The sequence below is a fragment of the Alexandromys fortis genome, unplaced genomic scaffold (genome assembly GCF_014885135.2).
Source record: "Alexandromys fortis isolate MF-2015 unplaced genomic scaffold, M_Fortis_MF-2015_v1.1 scaffold_45, whole genome shotgun sequence".
Classification (NCBI taxonomy): Eukaryota; Metazoa; Chordata; class Mammalia; order Rodentia; family Cricetidae; genus Alexandromys; species Alexandromys fortis.
In genome coordinates, this window is record NW_026067926.1 from 4036429 (window position 1) to 4057193 (window position 20765).

At 47.9% G+C, this 20765-nt stretch overlaps 1 protein-coding gene across 1 annotated transcript in view; it reads right to left on the reverse strand.

The window, feature by feature from the left end:
• Positions 1-2442: 2442 nt before the first annotated feature.
• Positions 2443-20765, reverse strand: part of Hs3st2 (heparan sulfate-glucosamine 3-sulfotransferase 2) — a 98976-nt gene continuing 80653 nt past the window's right edge. The window contains exon 2 of the mRNA XM_050143351.1: positions 2443-3851. Coding sequence (XP_049999308.1) covers positions 3233-3851 — 619 coding nt within the window. The 3' untranslated portion in view covers positions 2443-3232. The remainder of the gene's footprint in view (positions 3852-20765) is intronic.

Here is a 20765-nt window from a genome sequence, read left to right on the forward strand (position 1 = left end):
CCAGTGTAAATATGGACCCAAACCTCTCTTTCTGCTTTTCATCACTATTCATCTTGTTAATTGGTTTATTGGGACAGGAGGCCAAACTGTGCTTGTTGGGGCTTTTGCCCTAGAACTCTGCTAACTCCTCCATGATGTCTGGCAGAGCCCATGAATGCAGAGGCACCTGGATGCTCCATAGTGCTTCCTGGATCTTAGATCATGGAGCCGTCCAGGAAGCAAACTGCAGCAGTTTACTTCCTTAGCACATGGTTATCCAAGGTCCTAGTCTTCAGCATCCATCGATACATCCATCCATCCATCCATCCATCCATCCATCCATCCATCCTTCCATCCATCCATCCATTAAACATTTGCTGGGGGACAACTGTAGGTTAGCAAAACACAATCATGATCTTCAGAGAGTTCATGATCTTTGTTGGAAACACATTTAAATGTCTAACCATTATTTGATATAATAAAATCTATTATTGACAAACTACCAGATCTTTGTAAGAAGTTTGTTTGTTTCCCGGCTGCCCAACTAGCTCAGTTGGTAGAGCATGAGACTCTTAATCTTAGGGTCATGGGTTTGGGCCCCATGTTGGGCACCAGTTTGTTGTAAGGAGGCCATTACTTTGTTTCCCAGCCTCCTAGCAGCTCAGACCTGAAATAATCACAGAGAAACTGTATTAATTAAAACACTGCTTGGTCCATTAGCTCTAGCTTTTTATTGGCTAACTCTTACAAATTAATTTAACCCATCTCCATTAATCTGTGTACCGCCAGGTGGCTGTGGCTTACCGGATAAAGTTTTGGCATCTGTCTCTGGCGGGGGTTACCTGGCTTCTCCTTGACTCTACCTTCTTTCTCCCAGCATTCAGTTTAGTTTCCCCCACCTATCTACCCTCTCAGGCCAAACCAGTTTCTTTATTAACCAATGATATTCACAGCATACAGAGGGGAATCCCACATCACCAGATGAAGACAGGAGAGTGAGCAGATGTCTGCAGACGGAGATGGCCTTGCAAATGCTAAGCAAGAGATACTTGAATGATGTTTTACTGGGATCCTGTTTTTTTATTGAGATGGAGAAATGGGGTAGGAAGAAGAGCAAGCATTTCAAAGCAAAGGAGAGAAAATAAGCCGAAGTATGGAGTCTTGAAAGGGCACAAGAAGGCATGCAATTCTGGAATTTTGGAGGAGAGGATGGGAAGTAAGTAGGAGAAGAGCCAGATGAAGGGAGTCAGGGCCATCTTGGGTGTCATGTGGGAGAGACTGGACTCCATCTTGGGAGTCTGGGACATTCAAGGCAAGGCGGGAAATACCTACATGGTCCAAGCAAATTGTGCATATTAAGGAAGGGGGCTATGTAGGAGTATGGGAGCTCAGGAGTGCAGGTCCCATCCAAAAGTGGTCACCATCTTTCATGGCAGAGTATAGGCTTTGTGTAGCCAGGTTTCCATCTTTTTAAAAATAGAAATGGAAACCCCGTGCTTAGATACCAATACTTTCAGCTATAAGCACTGCCAGCTGTTTCAAAGCTTCATGCTGGCCAAGCAAAAATGTATCTGATGCCTCCTCAGTCCTTGGACCTTGAGTTTGCTATTCTCCATTGAATGTATCTAAGCAGAGATATTATCCAGTCAAAATGCTGGGCCTGCAGTATATGACTTTAATCCCAGATATTCAGGAAGCTGAAGCTAGAAGACCTTTCGTTCAAGGCCAGTCTGGGAAAAACTTAGTAATACCCTACTCAAAATTTAAAAATCCAGGAGCAGGAGAGAGAATCAGTAAAGCCTTCTGAGTAAGCCTGAGAACGTTGGTTTGGTCCCCAGAAATCAAGGTAAGAGCTGGACATGGTGGTATGTGTTTGCAATCCTAGCACGGGAGAAGTGGACACATGTAGATCCCCGAGGCTCTCCGTTCATCCAGGTAAGCTTAACTGGCAAGCTCCAGAAAAGTAAGAGACTCTGCCTCAAAACAAGCAAAAACCAAAGTGGACAGTCTACCTGAGAAACAATACCCTAACACTAGCCTCAAGATAGGTCTGTCTTAAAAAAACAGTGTGGATAGCCTGCTTGATGCATAACACCTAAGACTGAGCTCTGGCTTCCACATACATGTGCACACATGTGCATCCACACATACATGTGCCATTCTGAACACATATATACACAACACACTAACACGGTAAGAAATGAATGCAAAAATGGCTGGGCTATATCTTAAAGAACATTTGCCTAGCATGTGCAAGGGTCTGGGTTCAATGCCTCGCCCTGAAGATACAGGAATAAAATGAACACGTCCCTTACAGATCTTGATGCAATCTTTCTGTTCCAGACCCTTACAGCTAGAAGGCACTCCCATCTCCACCCTGGTTTCTCCCCACACAGTCTTCACACCCCCACCCACCCCTGACTGTCCCCCAAGGTCTTCCACATCACTGACTACTTCTTCCAATGGGCTTTACTGATGAAGGAAAGCCAGGCTTAGAGAGAAACACTCAGGGTTAAGGACACGAGAGAGCCATATTTATTTCACATGGACAAGCATGATTCCGTGCATGCCGAACATGAAAGCTCGTGTGAAGAAAGTACCCGTAACAGCAGAGTTATGTGCTTTTGTCCACAGGGAGCGGGGAGAGTCAGAGAGTGCTATTCAAAGACAGCTTCCTCCAAGCACAGTGGAGACCACAGGCTTTGAAGTTACTGGCTTGTTTCATCATCACAGAGTCCATCTCCTGGAGTGGCCAGAGAAGGGTTTTTGGCGCTGCCTACTGTTGATGAGCTGCTGCGTTCTGAGGAGGGTGGTGGGCGTTCTCCTAGCCTACCGCTCAGGGCTGCTGCGGGGGAGATGAAGTTCAGAGGGAAGGTACATGCCACATGGAATTAACAAGTCCACCACCAAGCGTACAGTGATGGCATGGACCGCCGTTCTCACAGCAACAGAACCATCTCCATGCAGAATATCCCCCGACACCGGGAGATCCACTCTTCTGACAGCAATTCCCCAAGGCCTCTCACAGGTGGAACGGAGCAGATTCTGGAACTGGATGGCTATGCCAGAAGCAGGTAGAATTTTCCCGGACAGAGCAGGGACCACCAGTCTCTCGGCCTTTATTCAGCTTCCTGGTTCCAAGATGATCCATCATAGGGTTCAAGATGGGAAGAAGGACTGGAGACGAGGACCAGGGTCTCTGGGAGCGAACCTCGTGGAAGAGACAAGAGTGGGGCTCTTGTACCTCTGAGACTCACTCCCACCGGAAGTCCTGCCCGACAGTTTCATAAAATTTAATATTATAAGGTCTATAAAATTCCCGGAGCTGGTCTATGACTTCAGGGTCGATCTGGACATGAGTTCTCCCTTTTGATTTGCCCAGGCATCGCGGCAGGAGGGTCGACTCTGGTTTTTTCAAGCAAGGGAATCCTTTGGTCTTGTTGAAGTAGAAGTGCTTGTCTGTGATGAATCGTTTGATGCCCAGGAAGTCCTGGATGCGCCCCATCTCGCCAGCCGGGTCAGTGATGAGCCGCTCGCCACTGACGAAGTGGATCTGGGCCAGGGGAAAGTACCGCAGCCAGCTCTCCAGGTGCAGCGCATACATGCCGATGCGGATGGCGTTCCAAGACACGTCCACCAGGCCCAGACTGCGGTTGCGGAAAGACAGGCCCTCGAAGGTGGGGATGTCCGGTTTCTTCGAAAGTGTCTGTGTGTAGTCGGAGATGGCGCGGGTCACGGGGTTCCGCACCACCACAATCAGCTTGGTGTCTCGCGACATGTTGAAGATCCGTCGAGGGGCTTCTTGCGTGACGAAATAGCTAGGCGTCTTCTCTAGTGTGATCTGAGTCTCCAAGGTCCTGGGCATCAGGCTCCTGGGGGAGCAGAAGCAACACGTCATCAGAGAACCTGGCTGGTTTGGGGGACTGCTGTTAGCTCTCTCCACTTGGTAACCCACGCGGGCCTCTCTCTCCTGTTCCATTTGAGTTTCTTACTTACTGAGGGAATTCACTTCAACTCATGGTGAATTTTTAAAATAAAATTAACAAGGGTTTCTTTAAGGCAGAAACAAACTGAATATTTGTCACTACGGGTTAAACAAATTGTTTAACTAACTAATAGGGTCCCGTACATCTACATGCATTACTATGTGATGATCTCCAACATACAGTAAACCTCTGGATCCATGGGTTCTACGGCCATGAGAGCCGACCAACCGGAGATCGAAAATGGGGAGGCCAGGCAAGCATAAAGGCCTGAGTTTGGATCCCTAGAATCCATGTAAAGATGGGTGTCTGTATGTCTGTGAATACCAGCACTCCTATGCAAGATGGGGAGAGACTCTCTGGGGGCTATTGGCCAGCTAGCTTGGTATATGCAACAGAGAAACAGAGAACCTGTCTCAAACAAGGTGAAAGATGAGGAATGGTACCTGAGGCTGTCCTCTGGTCGCCATATGCATGACCTGCCATACGCGCGCGCACACACACATACACACACACACACACAGACTGTACAGAGACACACACACACAAAATATTTTAGGAAAATGCATACATGCTAAACATATACAGATATTTTTTTGTATACAATGTTCACCCTGTATTATGTTCTATAAGCCAATCACCTAGAGATGAGTTTAGAGTGCACACAAACACTGCACCATTATATAAGGGACTCCAACAGCCACAGAGTTTGGTATCGTGGCGACTTTCACGAAGAATGACCCTATCCTTCCTAACGAAGAAAGGCCAGATAAGGCTTCTTATCTCAGGAAGGAGATGCAGGACTCAGACAATTGTACTAGTGCTGTGGGGAAACTGTATGTGGGCGGGGAGAGCCAGGCAATCGGGGATAAATGAGAATAACATTTGATTGTATAATCTTTTACGCTGCTTGAAATTTTTAATGTGTTTATTATGCATTCAAAAAATACAAAGTAAGCCACTGAGTATTATCCTGGCAAAGAAAAAATTTTCTTCAAATATATTAAAATCTTTTTTTTAAAGGAGCAAAAAGCCTGCTTTTGCAAGAATAGCGACGGTTCTAGAAATGAGTTCTGACGTCTTCTATGGAAGAGCATCTGAATTACACCCTTTGTGTAGGCTGTAGGAAGCTCAGACCTACCTCTCCAGGCTGGTAGCCACCTCCCGCAGAGTCAGGCAATGCAGCCCTCTTCCCCTTGTTTTTAATTTTCTGGCTCTGCTTGGGACTAGTAGGGATGAAGGTAGCAACTCTGCAGTCTCCAGTCCACAAGTCTCTCTCTCCAGCCTTGATGGAGAACACCCCTGTCCACAAGTATCTCTCTCCTGCCCTCATCGCTCTTTTTTTTTTTTGAAGGTCATGTCTTGTCTTTAAACCAGCATTTCTTGCTGCCAGCAGCACAGGAGCATTACATGAGGATGTAACTCTTTTCTTTCGTCCTCTCTGCTTCTTTCTTTCTTAGTTTCTTTCTTTCTTCCCTACACCTCTATTTAAATAAAGATCTCTGGGTTCTTTCTATCCTAAACCAAGTCAACGAAAATATTTTGGGCTAGACCTGTTTTAAAGCTTACCTTTAAAGTTCACACTGAGTCAGGGGAGGCCAAGAGGAAAGCAGAGTTAAGCCAAGCCCTCCCCAGTCCTACTGCCCTCCAACTGGACATTTCATCAGCCCCTAAGGCGTCCATCCTCACACTTGCTGGCGTCCCAGACTCCCCATTCCCAGCATCCTCCCTGCCTCCTGTCAGCTCCCCCTGGCTCACAGCTTTCCAGCTTCGACTCCACCACCCGTGTTTCTCTGCTTTCCTCTAGAGCAGTGCGTCTCAACCTTCCTAACACTGTGACCCTTTAACACAGTTCCTCATGCTGTGGTGACCCCCAACCATAAAATTACTTTTGCTGCTATATCTCATAACTGTAACTTTGTCCCTGTTATGAATCATAAAGCAAATATCTGAGTTTTCTGATTGCCTTAGGTGACCTCTATGAAAGGGTCGGTTGACCACCCCAACTCAGAGGGGTGGTGACCCACAGGTTGAGAGTCACTACTTTAGACACTCTTATAGGAAAACCTTGGGCCTTGTCATTGAAACTGATACATTTCTAAAATGTTTCACTCTGCAATTTATTTTAGGGCAGTGGAAAGAATTTAGTGAGGACTCCCCCAAAGATAATCCACATGGGACCTGTGGGTGTGACTTTATTGGGGGAACGAGCCCGTGCAGAGGTAAAAGGGAAATCCCATTCCTGGATGTGCGGGACTCAAATCCATGGCAGTGACCTTAGCCACACGGGGAAGAGGGTAAGCTGGCACAGTAAATCAGCAAACCTGCAGGCCAAGAACAACACTGTTGTCACCAGAAGCCATCACAGGCCCAGAGCAGTGCTCCTTCACAGTACATCCAGGAGACCGACAGTGTTAGCCGTCTGACCTCCGACACGTAGAAGAATCACTTCTGGTGTTTCAGTGTTGTCTGGTTTCCAGTCTGTTACAGCCGCCCCAGGGAATGATTGGTTACAGCTTTGTCTCCTTTGACCTTTACCGCAGTTCCAAACTCATTATACCGCTCCTCAAATTTGTCTATGAGCAAAGCAAAGAAAACCAGCCTACAGTTCACAACCCCAGAGAACCTAGGCATCAGTGAGGACCTTAAGAGAGACAAACATGGATCTAATCCACATGGGAAGTAGAAAAAGTCAAGATCTCCTGAGTAAATTGGGAGCATGGGGACCATGGGAGAGGGTTGAAGGGGAGGGGACCAGAGAAAAATGTATAGATCAATAAAATCAATTAAAAAATTATATATGAGCTTCTCAATTTCAATTTCTTCCATATTCTGGATCCAACGATCAATAATTTCAATATCATCACCATGTAACACTTAGTCTCTCAGTCTCTAACGATGTAGCATTCCAACTGTTCATCACTTCCAATTCTGCACCCAAGCTTCCAACCAGCAGACGGGATTGCCTTCAGACAGTTATCAGTTCTAGCTTTGGCTGACTCTTCAGCTGTGTGTTTGTACAGCACCCCTCTCATTCGGCAATGTTTCACATTCTCTCTGTAAGCTCCCAGCTCTGCTCCTCTTATTCTCTCTTAATATGGGGCCAGTGCCCCCACACAAGGAAGGTATAAACCCTCATAGCCCAACTCTTTCTATTTTCCTCTATCCCATCTTGAAACTGACTTTTTCTTTATCCCTCCCCAGGCCCTTCTACTAGATTCAGAGAACAAGGTGTGCTGGGCTCGTGGTCCACCTGTGAGAACAGGTGTGCTGGGCTCGTGGTCCACCTGTGAGAACAGGTGTGCTGGGCTCATGGTCCACCTGTGAGAACAGGTGTGCTGGGCTCGTGGTTCACTTGTGAGAACAGGTGTGCTGGGCTTGTGGTTCACATGTGAGAACAGGTGTGCTGGGCTCGTGGTCCACTTGTGAGAACAAGTGTGCTGGGCTCGTGGTTCACATGTGAGAACAGGTGTGCTGGGCTCGTGGTCCACTTGTGAGAACAGGTGTGCTGGGCTTGTGGTTCACCTGTGCTCACTCACTTCCTTAGCCTTCCTTGGACACCCATCCTTAGGCTCTACATTCACTGTGCAGGAAAGCCGAAGCAACTGATAATTTTCTTTCAAGAGCCAAGGTATATTTCAACGCTTATGGGCTGAATGTTTTAATAGTGGTTATTACTATGAACTGAGCCAAGTTTTATTTTAATTTTGACTTTGTATTCTTTTCTTATTTTATCCCTTTATTCCATTTTAATAATTCCATATTTATCAAAAATTTTAAAATATTTTTTAAACAATCTTTTCTCATTTTACATACAAACCCCAGTTCCCACTCCTTCCCCTCTTCCCGCTCCCCCACCTTCCCCAACCTCCAATCCACTCCCCAGAGAGGATAAGGCTTCCCATGGGGAGTCAACAAAGTCGGGCACATCACATTGAGGCAGGACGAAGGTGGGCCAAGTTTTACATGTGGGATATCAAGCCAGGTATGGTAGCATGTCTGTAACCCCAGAACTTGGAAGGCAGAGTAGGAGGATTATGAATTTAAGGGTAGCTTGGGCTACTTAATGCGACTCCCCTGTCTCAAAAGGAGGAGAAGGAATGGGGGAAATAAAAAAACCCCAAATGCATTTCAATAGAATCTTAGGATGGAGTTTCCTGGACAAATTTTTGCATACATTATAATTAGATGAGTGGGGTTAATGATGAGAGTAGATACATTGCATTTATGGGGCAGGGCCTTAAACCACTTTTAATGGTTTTCCAAACTCTGTGGGAGTTATTCATGCAAAGTTCTTCCCCAGCATAGAAACTTGGTGTTTGATAGGCCATTAAATACAATTCTTTGCTTAATTCCTTAGTACAATAGGGCCTATCTGAGAAGGAAACAATGAAGGCAATATTTCCCAAGCTTTAGGAGAACAACTGTAAACTTTTGCCTTCAGCATCTATTAACATCTCCCCCTTTGTTAGTTTGGAAAATTCTGATCAATTCTGGTGACCTCCAGAGTGGCACAGTGTCCCGCTGTTGGACACTAATAGACACTCTACCATTCTAATTCCTAAGAGGCACATGGGTTGCAAAGCCAACATAATCAGTGCTAAAATAAAGGGACCAGGCTACTGCCTGGAGAGTAAATCAGCGGGCATGCGCACGGGCTGCGAAAGCGTGAGGCCTGGATTTTGGTAACCACAAAAATTGCCATGTGTGGCTGAGCATGCCTGTAACCACAGTGCTGTAGAGGCATCAGAGACAAGAGGATGGCTGGGATTTGCTGGTTACCAGCTGAGCTCCAGGTGCAGCGAGAGACCCCATCTCAAAGGAATGAGGTGTAGGGGGAGTGTCAGAGCAAGACACCCAAGGACCTCCTCTAGCTTCGGTGTACATGCACACACACAAATGCATCCACGTGCACAACTCACACAGACACATGTCCACACATATATGCATAAATACTTGTATACATGAGCACATCATACACACCACACACATACACATACACACACACACAGAGAGAGAGAGAGAGAGAGAGAGAGAGAGAGAGAGAGAGAGAGAGAGAGATTATAAGTTCACAGCAGTCATGCCAAAAGTTGCAGGGCTCCTGTGCACAGCAGCCTTTCTCTAACTCCCCATAGAGCACTCTGGCTATTCATCTCTATACTTCTATATTCATCTTCCTCTAGGTCATTGGACCAGAGCCTGGAGCCTGTGATGATACCATGGGGGGAGGCTGGATGTCCCCTCCATGCCCTGCACACACAGGTGGGGACATGAGACTGCGCCTTAAGGTTTTCCTTTTCTCCTGTGCCACAGATGGAATTTTGCTTGTTTACAGTTTCTAGCAAACAGCAGACTGCTGCTCCCACTGCACACCCCTCTTGAGACTGTATCCCTTCCTTTCTGTGTAGTGCTGGGAAAAAATACCGGGAGGCTATTCCTACACTTGTTGTTTGGACTTGTGCCCCATCTGTTGTTTTAACTTGCTCCGCAAGGATTTTCCCACAGTTAGTCACAGTCTGGATTTCTCTGGACAAAGTTTTGTGTATGGGAAGTCTTCCTGCATCTACGTAGGTGCACCAGGTGTTTGCAATGCCCGTGGAGTCCAGAAGAGGGTGTCTGATCCTCTGGAACTGGGGTTATAGAGGATTGTGAACCCCCATATGGGTGCTGGTTGAACTTGGGTCCTCTGGAAGAGCAGCCGGTGCTCTTAACTGCTGAGCCATCGCTCCAGCCCTTCTCTATATATTTGAGATTTCAATGGAGCCAACGACCTCTCTAATCCAGGAATGTTCTGGATTCTCAGTCTCTTTCAAATTCCTGACTTTCTCCAATCTGTTCTGGATCTTTCCAATAGGCTATTTCCCCTTTCTCGTCTTCTCTGCAATCATCCTGAATGACCCACTTCCTCTCCCAGCCTTTAGTCATCGTGTGGGAGGTGATTCATACGTCGAAATGGAATCTGTAACTTCAGCTGTTCTGTGTTCTCCACGGCAGTGCCTGCCTGCCTGAGGACTGAACACTTCACCTCAACAACCGAACTTACTACCTTCCTCCTCAAATCTGACTGCTATAAAGGCCATGTCTGTCTTTTTTCCTGGGAACGTCTGCCTTCCCAACCTTCCCAAGTCTGTGTCCTCCTCACCAAGTCACAGGGTGTCCACCCATGTTTTCTCTCTGCTGCCGTAGCTTCCCCTCTCGCATGCTTCTCCTGGCTTCAATCCACTCTGCCACCAGGGGAGACTCTCTAAAGCAAACCCAATCAACTCAAGCCTCGGTGATTCTTCTGAATAAAGCCTGTATTCTGTGGAATATGAATTAATCCCCTTCAGTTCCTGGTTAGCTGATGGTCATGCCACACTGAACATAAAACCTGCTCTCCAAACACAAGAGTTTTTCTCATACGTGTTTTTCTTTTGTCGAATGTAGTTTTTGTTTCTTTTCTTTTCCTTTTGTGGGTACATATGCCTGTGAGTCTGTATGTGCACACACTTACGTGTGGAGGCTGGAAGTCAACCCCAGGTATCATTCATCATGAGACCAGGTCTCTCATTGGCTTGGAGTTTGCCGCTTCAGCTAGGCTGGCAGCGGTGGAGCCCCAGGGGATCCATGCAATTCGGCCTCCCCAGCACAGAGATTGCAAGCATCTGCCACTACCACTGCGCTCAGCTTTCTGTGTAGATTCTAAGGCTGGAAGTCCTCTCACTTATGTGGCAAACACGTGGCCGGCTGAGCTGTCTTCACACTCCTGGGTTTTTCATTTTGCAAGGGTTGGTACCGGCTTTTGTCTTGCTTGTTCTGACGAATTCTTCCCCCTCTTTACAAATCCAAACTGAAGTCACACATCTGCGACCCTTCCTTGTCATCTCCTGGCGTTTTGCATTCATCAGCATCATCCTGCCTTTTGGTAATTATCTCTATGTCTCCTTTTATTACCAGAGAGTATTAGCTAGCTATCTGGACATGCCTCTTGTTTATTCTTGCCATCGGCATATAACCCAGCCCACCATCAAATCTCAGAAACAGGCATGTTGGGAAGGGTCCTGGATGGGTTAGCTTTCTGTTGTTGTGACAACAACATAAAGCTCCACATAATCAACGGATAAGGAAACACGTTTGTTTTGGCTCACGGTGTTGGATGGTCCAGCATGTGGTTAGTGGGCTCCATTTCTTGGGGCCCCTGGTGAACATGTAGGGGAACACGTGGTTGAAGAAGGTCTGCTTCGCAGGCAGGAAGCGCAAAAGGAGCTGGCACTAAAACCCTCTTCACAAGCACAGTTCAGTGATCAAAGGCCTCCCACTGGGCCCCGCCTCTTAGAGGTTCTACGACCTCTACGACTCCCACTAGCACCACCGGCTGGGGGCTAAGCTAGTAACAAATTGGTCTTTGAAGACACCGTTACAAACCACAGTGTGGCTTACAAGTGTTAAGACATCAGTACAGGTCTATAAGCTTAGCACTTCTTCAGCATTCTGGCAGAGGAAGGCCTTGGCAGGGAATCCTGGGAAGACTTTTTTTCCCCATTGTTTTTAAGATGTCGCTGTGGCCATAGAAGAAACGGACTGAGGTGGGAAATCCCAGTTCCGCTTCCACCACTCACTCCAGAGGCAGGAAAGAAAATGAAGCGCAAAGGGGCGCCTCTCACAGTGTATCTGTGTTGCTCTCTGCGCTAGCTCCCCAGTTTAGGGTGCAGCACTGCCGCCTGGCGACGACCCTGGGAGCTCCTGGAGAAGCACTTCGCCCGGACCCAAGCCAGATTAATTCTTTTTTATTTTTATTTTAATTAATTAATTTATTTATTTATTAAATATTTCTGTCTCTTCCCCACCGCCGCCTCCCATTTTCCAATGTGAAACTTGGAATGCAGGGCCCAGAAGCTCTGAACGCAGGGCCCAGAAGCCTCAGTGTGAAAGCCGATGTTCCTGGTGAGCAGAGGCGAATGGAACAGACTGTGCCACACAGCCTTCACACAGCTTGTCATAAGTAATGGCCACAGTGTGCCCCATATTGCTCCCCCATACATCCCTACTCAGTGAGAATGGGGTAAGGGTCCATGGCTTGGTATTTTTAATTCTTTTTAGACAAAGTCTCATGTATTTTCGGCTGGCCTCAAACTTCCTTTGTAGTCAAGGGTGACCTTGAACTTCTGATTTTTTTTTTTAACCTTCGTCTGATGAGTGCGGGGATCACAGGTTTGTGCCACCACACGAGGTTTCTGTGGTTCTGGGGATCAAACCCAGGGTGTGCATGCCTGGCAAACGTTCTCTCCGTGGAGTCACATCCTTAGGCCCCCATCCATTTTAATAGTGTATTTAGAGTTCCTACCACCGCGATAGGGCTGTGAGCGCTCAGGGTTTGGATTGTTGTCTTTGTCCATAGCTGTATTCTCAGTGCTGGGGAGGAGGCAACTCTGAAAATATCCATTGAGGGGAGCAAGAGAAAGAGAAGGCTTTCACTTGGGAAGAATGAGACGGGCTGGGGGGAGGGGGAGACATGCATTACTGCCTGTCCCACACCTCAGAATTCTGTGCTGTGTCATCTGAAGGAAAAACTCAAAGATTCTTGCAGAACTTACTAGAGAGAAAAATTGGATTTTTTTTTTTCCAGACATGACAAGATAGTTGGGAAGAGCATCTTAAGGGAGGACAGTTTCTTTTAGCTTGTGATTCCAGAGGTTTCAGTGGGTGAGCAGCTGGTTTTGCTATTCCTGGGCCCACATTGAGGCGGGATCTTCCTGGTGGGGAGCACACAGCACAGAGCTGACCACCAGGTGAACTGCTGGGGCCCTGGGTGACCTGTAGGAAGCTAGACCCATGTGTAGAACTTTCTGCCAGGAAAGGAAGCCACCAATGCTTGTGGGGAGCTGAGTTTAGGTGCAGACCCCCAGCATGGGGAGCAGGAGACTTCACTTCTCCAGGCCTAGCTAACGTTAATGTCTTGAGGTAGAAACTCTACCGCACATGTCTTTACATACACGGCTCATAGTAGGTGCTAAGGAAATGATTCCCCCAGTGAATATGAAACTGGAGAGGGGGCTGAATGAACACAATAGAACCTTCAAAATGCCCTCTCCCCCAGTGAGGCATTTTTTTTTCCAGCAAGGCTCCAGGTCTTTCAAGACATTTAGTGTGAATTCAGTCAATGGACCAACCAATTTGGTGACGGCATACGTGCCAGTTTTAGGCTGTGTCCACTCTATAGCGCCACCATCTGGGGACCAAACTCTCAGCATGCTAGCCTTTTGGGGGGCACTCCCTATCCAAACCATGATAGGTTTTCATCATCTCGGGGCTCTCTGCAAATTAGATTTCTGACTCACATTGACCACCCAGCAGCACACAGATGGCTTCCTCAGCTCCCGCTGTCCGCACAAGGTGCATCCCGCACACACGGGGCCTGCTGGAACTGGGCATTGTTGGGAACATGGAGTAGGCATGCCTCTGATTATTACAGAGTCCCTGGCAAGCTTCCTTTTTGCTAAATCTGTGTGTTCTGCACTTGTGCTCTGGAAGGCCCAGCTGCCTGGGGGACTTTGGTGATTTATTAGCTCCTAAGTGGGCAGCAAGGCTCCTTGAAAAGCACCGCGGGTCTCCAGAGGGATAATTAGCAGCCATGGCGGAGGGAAGAGGCCTCATTGCAAAGAGCGGATTCTGAAAGAAAACCTGCTAAACCTCCATGCCGGCCAAGCTCCAGACACCTGTGGCCATTTACTCTTTGACTGGGGTAGACCCGGCCTGTGTCAAGAGGCTACTTCCTTCTGTGTCCAGAGCAGCAACCTGATGGTTAAGTGACCCAGGAGCAAAATTCTAAATCCGGTTTAAGCTCAAACAGTTACTATTGCCCATACAATACTGAACCAGACAGCACATCTACGGCTCTTTTGATTCTGGCGGTGGCCACTGCTGGGTTACAGCCAGAGTGGACTATCTAAGGTCCAGTCTGTCCTTCCCTAGGCTGTTTTCCATGCTGAGGGACCTTTGGCATGTGCCCTAGCATGAAGCATGTCTTAGCCTGTATAGCGGAGTGTTGCCTTTCCCATGAAGCCTTCCCTGACTTTGCCTACAGGAGTGAGACATTCACTTCTATCCTTTAGGATCCTACGGGACCTGATGCATAGGTGGTCTGTTCTTGACCCATTCTCTGAGTTGAGCATCCTTTAGTGTCAGGTCCCTAAAGGCAGGAATCCTTCCTGGCACATCTCTGCATCAATACGGCCTATTCCTGTACCACCATACATTCAGGTGTTCGTTAATTAAATAAGCATTCATTTAGCATCTGCTACATTCCACGGATACAAAGATCACACCTTTTCCCCTTTAGGGAGTTAACAGCCTTGTGGACAAATGAACTGAAGCGGGGCTGTGCATCCGAACTCAGCTTCCCCCAAGAACTGGACACTTATTCTCTGGCAGAGGGTTTATGTCTGAAGCCAGTTTCCTCTAGGCCCCCAAAGTTTCCAGGTAGTTCTTGTTGGCACCCAAAGCCCATCAACCAGTCAACTGATCAACCCCTCACTGTCAAGGCTGCCCTAAAGATAGGAAGTTGATGCTCTGGACATTAGGTGATGATCAGCAGAGATGTATAACTGGCCAAGAGGCAGAGAGGAGAGTCTGTGGAATACTCAGCCCTATGAGGAATATGGACCCTTTCCCCTCCTCTAAAGGCTCAGGGATCATTTCAGAAGGAGGGCCGGGAAGAGTGTAAGAGCCAGAGAGGGTGGACGACTACAAGGAGCCAGTGTTTTCCAGACACAGCAGGGCAGTTGTGCGTATGAATTCACAGCAGTTGTGTTGGCATGTATAAGACCTGTGCAAGTGCAAGCCTGACCGAATCCAGCACGGGGAGGGGCGCTGGACACGAAGTCCTGCTCCTAGTCATGGACTCATTAGCAACTGTTAACTGCTAGGCGAGAGAGAGAGACAGCTTCCCCTAAGAAAAGTCAACTGCTCTCCAGTGGAAGATCTCATATCTGAGAACATTCGGGCAGTACAAACGTGCCTTGAGAGGAAACAAAAGGCCACAAAGTTGGGTGGGAAGGAAAGGGGGTGGAGCTAGGAAAAGTTGGCGGAAGGATGAATATGATAAACACATTGTATGAAATCCTCAAAGAACCAATACATTTTTTTTTTTGAAATTTGGTGGCAGTGTGGAGATAAGGACTCTTTCCCTGGGGATAAAATCCACAGGTGGCCCAGCCCTTGGCAGGCCCTTCTAGCTGTTGAGGGAAGACAACATCACCCAGTCTCTCTGCCCCTTCTGTGGTGACTCTTAGTTATCAAAGGTCTCTAGCAAAGCCATACATGAGCACTGTGGGGTTTGTCGTGCAGGGGCAGATGTGACAAAGGCATGCAGGGGACACTGGGTTCTTTTAGTGGCCAGCATGCATTCAGAGTCTTCAATATCAGAATTCAAGAGACAGTTTATTTATTTATTACAAAATCTCCATAACTTGCCCCTCATAAGGAATGGATGCGCAACAGATAGCAGCCACGTACAGGGTCATACACCACCAATGCAGACAGGAACAAGCCGATAGCTGCTATTTAGCCTACTGTGTCTCAGCCAAGATCTCTTCTACGCTCAGAGACAGAATCATCTTGCTTTCAACTTCACAATTAGCCCAGCTATCAGCAGTTCTGGCTCCTGGTTGGGGGCTGTGGTAAGTGGGACACAGAGAATGGGGGGGGGGATTCACCAACGCAACAGTGTTGCTGTCTGGATGCAAGAGCAGCTTCAGCACTGGAGGAAAACGTGAGAACATGAAAAATTCATCTTGGCACCAAGACAGCCTTTCTAGGCATGAGATGGAAACCATGGAGAAGTTAAAGCACATTAGAAAAATATGTCTCTGCAAGGGGAAAGGATCGCACGGAAAAGGAAAATAACGGCACTGGCTAATTCTTGTAGCAGGTCAGCTGGGAACACAGAGGGGTGGCTTCATGTTTTTTCATTTAAGTATTTTATATATTTTCTTTGGCTCCTCACAAATAGCAAGTTCTGGAGAAACAGCCAGTAGAAGAAAGGAACACTAACAAAAGGAAGCCACCTATGGAAAAATAAGTTCATGCAAACCTTCTTTGTCTCTCAACACACTCTTTTAAAGGAATGCAAATGAAAATTATGGAGAGATCCGGTTATTCACCTATAACAAACCATTCATCCACTGATGATGCGGTGTGTGAGGGAGGGAGGAGTGCATACATGTGTCACAAAATATTTGTGGCAGTCAGAGGACAACCTCAGTCCTCACTTCCATCTTGTTTGGAACGAGGTCTCTTGTTCACTGCCTTGCACGGCAAGTTGGGTGGTCTGCTCTTGGAGTCTCCTGTCTCCATTTCCATCTTGCCCCTAGGAGTACAGGGTTGCAGACGCATGCTACCAGGTCTATGCCTGGCTCTACATGGGTTCTCAGGGTCTGAACTCGGGTCCTCTCACTTTCCCGGATGCCCCTTACCTGTAGGGTCATCTCCGCAGCCTCAAGCTGTATAAATGGTGACACCTGTAATTTAACAAGCGTGTGAAGAACGAAAGCCTTTCTGATCTGGCAGGAGTACCGACCAAGCACTTCTAGGAGGGTGGTGAGACCCGCGCACAGGCTCTGAACACGGCCATTGAGCGTCTGCAAATTCATCTGCTCAAATGTGTGAAGATGTGGGGGGGATGGGGATGCTCACCGCAGGAATTGTGGTAGAGATGGAGAGGCATCCAACAGAGATGCCCCATTTTTCCTCCTTGGGACCTCCTGCCTTTTGTGAGTTGCTTGCTCTGTCCCAACAGGTTCCCAAGGGTTACTTTCCTTCTTACCACACCCAAGGAGGAACCACGGCTGGGGCTTGACAGGAAGAGTTAGTGGAAATGTGCTATGTTGCTTCAAGGCCAAGGTGATACTACAACATCACCACCCTCTTCCCTTGTCTTTTCTGGGGCAGAAGACTCTAGAATGGGACCAGTTCAACAAATAGAAGGGACGGCGGTCCCCCTCCAACTAGGAGATGCCCTCGCCCTCTCTGAGCTATTGTGAACCAGGGACAAGCATTTTGTTTGTTTGTTTGTTTGTTTGTTTGTTTGTTGTTATAGCAGTGAGCACGAACCTAACTACCACACACCGTGGGTAAAAGATGAAGACAAGGAACAAAGCTGGGTGCCATTAGTAGGATGTGGTTTAAATAAACCATAATGAGGTTGCGCCGCAGATTATAAAGCGTCTGTTAAAAGCAAGACAGATCTATTTAAAGACAGGCATGGAAGAGCGTCCAAGGTGCATTATTAAGTGGAAAAGGCAAGCTGCCATCAGGTTAATGCGACACTATTTGCGTTCACGCCCTACATCCATATGCTGGCATGTATGTGCATGGGACACTTCTGAAGTGATGGCCAGGACGTTTTTAGCAGTGCTTCCATTCGGAGAATGACCTTGGGAGGTCTGCAGTGGATGGTGGTGTGCAATGGGAATTTATATTCACCTTTCGCTTTCTGTGTGCATGGACTTGCTTCCCTTCTTGACAGTGAGCACGTGTTCTTTGTCATCCAGAAACCCAAGCTTACCAAAAGCTATTTTTAAAAGTCTCCATTGATATCATTTAGGAAGACGGATGCCTGCACTGCAGACTGAAGGAAGGAAGATTGAAGTGGCTGAAGAGTGGGTGGGTGGCGAGGACATGGCAGGCGTCTTTTCTCTAGACGCTGGCCCGGATAGGAGGCTGGGGGGGGGGGAGGGAACCGTGGGTGTCGAGTGTTTTTGCGACTGCGTGAGCAGCCCTGAGAAGTTTCCTGGCAACTGGCCCTCAATTTCTCAGGCTCCATCTGTGGCTGAGCCTGGGGACACTGGCTGGAGGTAATTACATGCCTGCTGTCCTCCTCTGGGCTTTTCTCCTCTTCTTCCCCTCCCCTCTGCCCTCTTCTTCCCCTCCACTCTGCCCTTCTCCCAGGGTTAAGCCAGTAAAATCCCTGTGAGGACTCACCAATAGACAAATTCAGGAGGTGTCAGGAAGAGGTCAAGAGCCCTCATTTCTCTCCTGCTCTACCCAGAGGCTGACTTGCCGGTCCTGGCCATTGGCGTAGCCAGGTGTCGGCAGCCCTGGTGATATTCGTGCACGGTATGTGTTTGATCAAGGCTTACTGTAGTTGGCGCAGCTGAGTAACTGGTGTCCGGTAAGGGAGCTGTGCACGATCAGGATTAATAGAAACAACAGCTAGGGTTTAAGTCAGAGCAGTTCCGTTTTAGCTTCTGCACCGGCAACAGGTGGGTGGCTCAGACTTCCTCGCTGTCCCGAGGGCTAAGCGAGGTGAGCAGGTGATAGCCTATAAAACACTGCGCCTCTCCTTCAATGAACTTCCGTTTTCTATTTGATTTCCCTCTTTGGATTTAAGTCTTTTGGGGGAGACTGGGGTCAGCTTCCTCTCATGCTGCAGTTCTCTTGTGTCTGCTTTGCTTCCTAGCTAAAGACTTTGAACTAGAGCTTAACGTTTCCACCCCCTCCCCCGTTAGTCTTATTCCTGAGCCCACTGCCTCTGGTTCCCATCCTGTCTCCTTCCCACGTGTCTCTCTCTGAGCCCACCTCCAAGTGCCAATTTTAGTGTGTGTACCTGTGTGGGTTTTGTTTTGTTTTGTGATGGGGCCCAGGTAGCCCTGCTGCTCAAACTCATCGTGTGGTCAGGGGTGACGTTGATTTTCTGATCCTCACGGCTCCACTTCCTGAGTGCTGGGATCACAGACGTGTGTCACCATGTGCAGTTTATGCAGTGCTGGGGATCAAACCAGGCAAGCATTCCACCCACCGAGCCACAGTCTCAGCCCCTAATTCCAACGCTAGTCCCGTTTTATTGCACCTTTCTGTGGCATCTGGAGCCGTCTTCTCATTCCATCCTCCCTAAAATGTTTTCTTCTTGGCTTTGGGGATGCACGTTCCTAGTCTCCACGCCTATGTCACGTGAGTTTTTCCAGGGCTTTGCATTGCTCTCCGAATGTCTCCATGACACATGACCTGTTGTCAAGTGGCGTTGTCAAGTGACACCGATGTCTGGACTATAAGCAGATCCAGCTGGTTGCCTCTTATCTCTGACCTTCATCACAGCCAGCACAGAGCCATCTTAGCTCCTCACACAAACCTGAGCTTCGTGGCCTTTCTCTAGCTAGGGCCGACCTACTCGAATCCATTCCAATGCAGCTTTCTCTTGTGGGATACTCCCTAGTGACACCAGCATCCAGGAAACAAGCTAGTAATGGCTTCCAAGTGGCGCTGAGAGGGTCATTATCCCCGTTGAGGTTGCCGCGAGTCAGTGTGAGACAGTACACAGATGAACCTCAAGCAAAGCTTTCTCCCTCCTTGATAGCTTGCTCACTCCTCCCCTTCTCTTCCTACAGAATGGCAGGTCATCTGTAGAGACCTGAAGTAGACAAACACCATGGAGCTTTGTAAGTGGGAGCGAGGGCCTGAAGCTGGCTGCCCTCCCCCTCCCCCACCTAAAAACAAATTCTGTCCGAAAACACCTTAGTCAGCATGGCTTCCATCATAGACTCCTAGCTGCCGACATGAAGGATGTTAGCACACAGGACTGGTTTGCCATGCTCCTCTGGCCAGGTGGCTCTCCCGCTCCATACAAAGGTGACTTTAGCCTTTTCCCACACTCTTCAGATCACCAATGTCTGCCTTTTGTTGATGAGCGTGGCTCACACTCCAGAGGGACAGGAAACCACGGGGTCAGGTGAAGATGGAGGGGACCAATCCAGCATCTTTGGATGCCAGCCTCCTTAGACTGAGCATGTTTATCTTCATTGCGCTTTGTCTCCTACCTCCCCTCACCTCCTAAGGTGTGTGCTCAGATCCACTGGAAGCTTCCTGGGTTCTTGCAAGATCTCCAACCAACAACAAATTAGTAAGTTTAATATATTTCAATCTCACACACCAGGGTCCCCAGAGATATGGATGGATTTGCATGGATGAGTTCCACAAATTGGCCCCACTTCCTGCATCACAACAGTGCCCCCTAGTGGAGAGTGATCCTGCTCCAGCTGGTGGAGCAGACACAGGCAAGTCCCCAGGTACCTTGGGCAAACTAGACTGCGGATTAGTCTTGTGTCTTTGTCTCTCAAAAGTTGTAGGCACATCAATTTCTTTACTAAGTTTCATGGCTTCAAAGGATATCAGAGGTTGGTTTCCTGATCATTCAGGGACCAAGGAGAAGCAGTTATTGCTACTGAGCCCACTGAGCACAGCCATCTCCTCCCATACAGTCCTTGCTCTGATGTTACTGAAGTGTGGCTGTGAGGTTCCCAATGCATTTTGTCAGGTTCAAGACTTGTCTAAGTTGTACAAGTGTGGATTCTTGGCTCGCTTTGATATAAAACAACTCCACATTGCTGCTGCTGCTTCTTCTTCTTCTTCTTCTTCTTCTTCTTCTTCTTCTTCTTCTTCTTCTTCTTCTTCTTCTTCTTCTTCTTCTTCTTCTTCTTTTTCCTCCTCTCTCAAAGCCTCCAGGCCTGTCCTGTCTGATGCTAAGACTTTACTATTCTTTCTGTCCAGCATAGTTAACCCAAGCTCTTTCCATGGCCTGCCCTTTCTCACCTGCAGATCAAACATTACCACTTGCCAACATGACTTTCTAGTCCCACAGTTTCTTTCTCGTGTTGCTTTAAACACAGACATGTGAAGACTTTGCATATCTGTTTATGTGTTGCTTTTCTCCCGTGCGAGTCCCCCCACTAGACCCCATCATCAGGAGATGCTATCTGCCTGTCCCTGTATCTTCACTCCTTGTCACGGAGCCAATCTCATCACAGGCAAGAGAATGGGCATGAGTCAGAG